General features: G+C 49.4%; 1 protein-coding gene across 1 annotated transcript; it reads right to left on the reverse strand.

Annotated features, from left to right (window-relative positions):
• Nucleotides 1-5,401: 5,401 nt before the first annotated feature.
• On the reverse strand, nucleotides 5,402-6,211 carry Atoh7 (atonal bHLH transcription factor 7; the record flags this gene model as incomplete). Its single annotated transcript, XM_005386097.1, has 1 exon — nucleotides 5,402-6,211. A coding segment is annotated over one exon (363 nt), but the record flags the coding sequence as incomplete, so codon positions are not given.

The following is a 6,211-nucleotide window of genomic DNA, read 5'->3' on the forward strand; positions in this document are numbered from 1 at the left end:
GGCCGCGTCGGGCGCGGGTGTGACCGCTCCGGATTGCGCGAGAGCGGACGGGGGCGCGCGCACACACACGGACGCGCACGCGCGCACAAACTCGCACTGCGGGCCAGGGCGCGCGCAGCGCCGCGGTAGTCGCTCGGCGGAGTTAAGGCCGCCCGGTGCCGCGTGCCCTCTTTATGAGACTTCCTCCTCCCCCATCACCCCAGGCCCAGGAGGCTCATGCCTGTCGGTCTCAGGAAACCCTCTGGTTGTTGACATCCCCGTGGAAAGGCCACTCGAACAGCCACCCTGCCAGGGACGGGCGGGATAGTTTGCCTCTGTTACGAGAAGGCAGCGGGGGGTGCGTGTCCTATCTGTTCACTGTGACTCTGTGCCCGCGCCGCGCGAGTCTGCACCCTCCGCGGCGCTGAATGCCGAGACACCGCTTAAGCCGCAGCGTCTGTGCGCGTGCCTGTGGCTCCCGCGGGTGCGCGGCTACGTTCGCGGGACCAAGTCCCCAGCACTCCTGTGTTCCTAGACGCCCTTTCTTAAAGACTTGGTGAGGCTGCGTTCGGTTAGGAGGGGTGATTTGAAGAAAACAGGAGTTAAGCATCCGTATTTTATTTAACTTGGGTTAAGGAGTAAATGGACTCTTTATTCACTGAATAAAATCGTATTTATTTTTAATGAACTGTGGATTGTTTTGTCTTGTTCCGGGTTTAGTGGTCTCTGCTCCGTGATGCAGTCAGCCAGATATGACCGCGAAAGGAGGCTCAGAAGTGGCCCCGGAAAGCCAAGTTTGCTTTACCCCTTAGCCTTTGTGTGGTTGCTGCGACTCGAACCCAGGGCCTCGGGCATGCTAAGCACACACTCTTGGTCCACATCCCCAGCCCGAGGGACCTTTACTGGACTTCCTGTGGGCGAGGCTAGGCAGGACTGGATGGGCTAATGGGAGTTAAAGGTCTTGCTCTGGCCTGCTGCGTCCAGGTTTCTGTATCAAAAGCAAAGAAAGGTTGCCTGGCCCCGAGAAGGGCAGTCTCTCCCCAGTCAGAAAAACATGCTAAAATGCTAAAGCACCATAATAGAGCTAGGCCTGATGGCACACACCTAAAATCCTAGCACACTGGGGGGAGGAGGCACGAAGACTGCACACGCAAGCCCAGCCTGGGAAATTTAGCCTCTCTGTCTCAGAATAAAAATAAAGAGGGATTGGCACGTAGCTCAACTCAAAGGTCCTGGGGGCAATCCACAGTACCAATAAATAAATACTTTAAAAATAGAGCATGATAATGCACAGAAAATATGAAAATGTGAACAATATACGTAGGTAGTATGTGAGAAGGGTATGCTTTGGCTGCCCAGTAGTTTTTTGTTTTGGGTTTTGGTTTTTTGGGGGGGTGGCTTTTGGCTTTTGGCTTTTGTTTTTATATGAGGTCTTGGGTCTCGCTGTGCCGCTCAGGATGGCCTGGAGCTCCTGCGCATGTGATCCTTGCACCTCTGCCGCCTAAGCATGGGAATGCTGTGCAGACGCACGTGTTGGGTCCAGCTCCAGTAGCAGGGATTTTGTTGTTGTTTGCTGTTAGGTGTGTGTGTTTTTTTTTTTTTTTTCCCCCAGCTTAGGTATTTTGGGATACATTACCAATTTGAAATAACAATCCCAAATCCATTGTCAATTCAGTAAAATACTTCTTAAAGTTTGTACCCCCTCTATATTCAAAAAAGAGCCAGGCTTCCCAGCACTCTGGGAGGCTGAATCAGAAGGATCCCAAGCTTGAGCCCAACCTGGGCAACTTAGTGATTTAGCAGGACCCTGTCTCAAAATAAAAAAATATAGTAAAAAAAAGGGCTGGGGATGGAACCAAGTGTAAAGGCCTTGGGTTCAATCCCCAGTACTGAAAACGAAAAAGAAAAAAAAAAAAAAAAGAGAAGAAAGGGAATACATAAATATGACAAGAGATATCATCATATATTTATGCTCAAGATACACCATATATTTATGGCTTCATAAGGACTTTGAAACCTCTTCACCCAGACATGAAAAGAGGACTCTTTAGCACACCTGTAATCGTAGCACTTGGGAGGCTGAGGCGGGCGGATCGCCCTGAGTTCAAGGCCATCCTGTACTACATAGCGAAACCCCCATCTCAAAAAAAAGAAAGAAGGAATCTTCAGTGATGTGTAGGCAGGGAACCAACTCTAGCCAAATTCAGCCCAAAATAGCACTTCACTTTCACTGTAATATGACAAACTTGCAGTGAACTGAGCTTTAATTATTAAATCCTGCAGCCCTACTAACACAACCCAAATACACACAAACTGATTCATATCTAGAGAAAAGCTTAGATCTTCACTAATAGAAAGGTCACCTCATTACTTAAGATATTGGCTGCATAGGTAGCCAGGCATGAGACGCATGCCTATAAGCCCAGCACTCTGGGAGGCTGAAACCAGGATCATGAGTTCAAGGCCAGCGTGGGCAATTTAGCAAAACAGCAAGACCTTGTGTCAAAATCTAAAAATTTTAAAAAGGGGACCTGGGGATGTAGGTCAGTATGAAGGCCTGAGTTCCATCCTCTAGTGCCATAAAAAGGAAAAAAAAGGAAGAGGGGGAGGGGCACAGAGGAGAGAAGGTAGAAGAAAAGGAAGATAGCCTGGAGAGTCCTTAAGATCTACAAATGTGGGGCTGGGGATTTATTCAGCTCAGCGGCACAGCGCCTGGCCGGCAAGCGCAAGGTAGTGACTTCGATTCCTGGTACGCCCCCCGCCCCCCAAAAAAGAAAGAAAGATCTACAAATGCAAACAGGCAGTCCGCAAAGCGGGCTCTGAGTAATGAGGTGGATGGCGTCACCATAGGTATTGTTTAATTAATCGGGTTTTCAAACTTGGCAGCCAATTAGACTCATCTAGGGGGAGGGGTTAAGGGCCTGCCTGGCAAGCGCCAAGGTCCTGAGTTCGATTCCCGGGTTCTGCGCGGAGACTCCCCAGGTGGGATTCTGAGGAGCAGTTTGGACTGAGTGCACTGGCTTGGGCGGCTCTTCCCATCTTGATGGCCCGTGGCTTGCACACAGTTCCTCAAGGCTTGCGACCTTGGGGTCTGGAACCTCGACCTCTAGCTGGCATGGAGAGAAAGCCCACATAGAGCAGCAGGCGACCTGAAACCCTGCCGGGCGAGTCTCCCTTTGCAACTGAATGCCCCCGCTCAGGGCTAGCACTGGTACCTACTGCACTGCGAAGGGTTCCCGCACCGCGTGGGACGCGCCGCCTGAGGGCTTGCGTTTTCTCTGGCTGCCCAGCGAAGGATAAGGGTGAAGTGCACCTCTGGGTCCAGCGGTGCCTGATAATACGCGTTGAGAAAAGCGAGCCCAGGTACAAGAGCAGCATAAATGCTGCAAACTTTGAGTCACTTGGTAATGTAAACTGTGACGTAAAGTAATGGGAATCTTCAAGTAATTTTACACTTGCGTCTTCTGAGCTCCTAATTCATAAATCACAATACTTTATCAAGCACTGAATTTAGTCATTTCCTTTTTCCTCAATGTCTTCTCAAAGAGGGGGAAGTAGTACCTTGACTGGGGTGGAAAGCTCAGGAATTTGCTAAGAGCTAAACTACTTCTAGAAATTTCCAAAAGGCAGAAACAGGCTGTTTAAGTCTCAGTATTTCAGAAACAGATTTTCACTCTTTTTCAAAAGTGAGGTCAGGGAAGAAGAGTATGAGATTAGAACTCCATTACTGTAATTAAATTGTTTTATTTCATTAAGAAAGTGTTATTATAATTCATAGCTAAAAAAAGAAATATTTCTGAGTGGATTTTCCCATGCAAGGCCCTGTACTAGAACGCTCAGGGGGACAATGAAGAGCACAGTCCCTTCACACTGTGTTTACAGCTGAGAGAGGGAGACGAGATACCCTGCCTGAAAAATGACTAAGACAGCTTCTCCAAGAAAGATGCATTTGCTAGCACTTTTATTCCTTCTCAAACCCTACAAACATACAAGGACGGGGGAGGGGAGGAGACAGTGTCTCCCTGTGTAGTCCAGTCTCACCATGTAGCCCAGGGTGGCCTCAGACTCATCTGGATCCTCCAGCCTCAGCACTCTACGCCTACTTTGAGAGCACCAGGCCTACTGTGTGCCCCACCACGCTCAGCCATATGGGGATTTTTAATGAAGCTTTTTAGGCGGCCTAAAAAAAGTAAACTAATGTGCCCAGATAGTAAGTAAGGCCACTGCCTAGAATCCTGCCATCGGCTCCAGCACACTCCGCAGAGTGAAAGGTGGCTGTTCGGAGTTCCTCGGTCGTGGCTGCCGGAGCTGTGCTGCTGTCTGCCGTGCATCTCATCCTCTCAGAGTTGCTGGAGTCAAGAAGGCAAATATTTCACTTTCTCATTTGCAGTGAAGAAGCAAAGTCCTGAGCCTTCCTTGGTTTAACAGACAGTATAATTTTGAAAGTTTAAGGCAGTTTCCTGCATTATGAGCTAAGTGAATTTTTTTAGCTAAGTGAATTTTAATAATTGGTTATAACTAAGAAAATAATTTTGAAGTGGGCATGGTGGGGCATGCCTGTAATCCCAGCACTCAGGAGGCTGAGGCAGGAGGATCATTGGCCAGCCTGGGCTACCAAGTGAGTTCAAGACCAGACTGAACTGCATAGTGAGACCCTGTCTCAAAAAGAAAAAAAAAAAGAAGAAAATTTCGATGGAGACCCTCTGTAGATCAATTGCAATTGTAGATGACATTATGCTTTGTAATCCGTAATAAAAGAATTTGGAGGATCTTGTGACAAATCCCAAATGCATAGATAAGTTATTAGAGCCCTGCTTTTCCTACTTGTGAGCAAGACAGTCCCCACATGCAGGCGGTGCCGGAGACCAAATCATTCTTCACATTAGTGATGGGTTTATTCATGTAAGGGTTAAGCAAATTTATAATAGTAATTCAAAACCAAACCACATTGATTATTTTGCTCCTGTTTTGACTAGCCATGATGGTAGACTTTATTGCTCAATTCGTATGGATTAAAAGGAAATCACATTCACAAAGCTTTTATTTCTCCCAGTGTCCATTACAGACATCCGTGTGTATACATATGTAGGTGTATCTGTATGATGTACATGGTTACTATCTACATTTCCTTTAGATACTTGAAAGGAATTTATTAGTTGGTTTACTAAGGAAAATAAAATATTGAGTAATTCTATTTCCTGTTAAAGCTAAATATTCGGAATCTCACATGTTCTTAGTTACCAAAAATACACATTTCCAAGTTGAAAAAGAAAGCTTTCCAATCAATGATCTGTACTCACTTTGACCGTTACAGGCAGCAATTTGCTGGCTGGTGGAATTAGATTTAAGCATTCCCAATCTTTGGCCTTCGGTGCCATCAGCAAACGGGCAGGGACTTGGCATGAAAAACAAACTCACGTTGTTTATATTTTACAAAATCTATATTTTAATAACGTGTACACGGTTTCAAAAATACAAAGCATTCATGCCCGTGTATGCTAGCAAGAAAATTCTGCTTCTACTTAATGCATGCACGCGCAGTACGCTCCGGATACACGCAGGCAGGCATCGGGAAGGTCTGTTTCGAGCACCACAAGCAACGCCTCAGGCAACCCCACCGAAACAGGACAGTCTCGCGCAGTTTAAGAAGCTGATTACTTCTCCGAGGACTGAAACTGCAGTAGGACCTAATCACACTTCCCGCCCCCGGACGCGTGCTTTCCGGGAAGTAGTCCAGCAAACGCTGCTCCCACGGCCAGCGCCACTCCGGGCTTCATCTGTGAAATCTGCAGACTCGGGCGGGGGGCGCGGCAAGAGACCGACCCGGGCCTGGGACGCGGCGGAGCCCCCGGAGCGCCCGGCCCGCGCCCTAGCTGGGCGTCTGGAAGGGCTCGGGCGGGAAGCCCAGGAGCCGCGGGCCGCAGGGCTCGCTCTCGGCCGGCAGCACGGCGCCCGCGAACGGCAGGCAGGGCTCGAGGCCGAAGGGCTCGCAGCGCAGGCCGGCCCAGTCCCGCTCCGAGCCGAAGCGCTCGGCCTCCGCCAGGATGCGCGTCAGGGCCACGATGTAGCTCAGCGCCATCTGCAGCGTCTCGTACTTGGACAGCTTTTTGTCCTGGCCCCACTGCGGCACCACCCTGCGCAGGCGGTCGAACGCCGTGTTGAGCCCCTGCATGCGGCGGCGCTCGCGCGCGTTGGCCGCCAGGCGCCTGCGCGCCGCGCTCTCCAGCCGCCC

This window comes from Chinchilla lanigera, unplaced genomic scaffold (genome assembly GCF_000276665.1).
Source record: "Chinchilla lanigera isolate Chin_1 unplaced genomic scaffold, ChiLan1.0 scaffold00024, whole genome shotgun sequence".
Taxonomy (NCBI): Eukaryota; Metazoa; Chordata; class Mammalia; order Rodentia; family Chinchillidae; genus Chinchilla; species Chinchilla lanigera.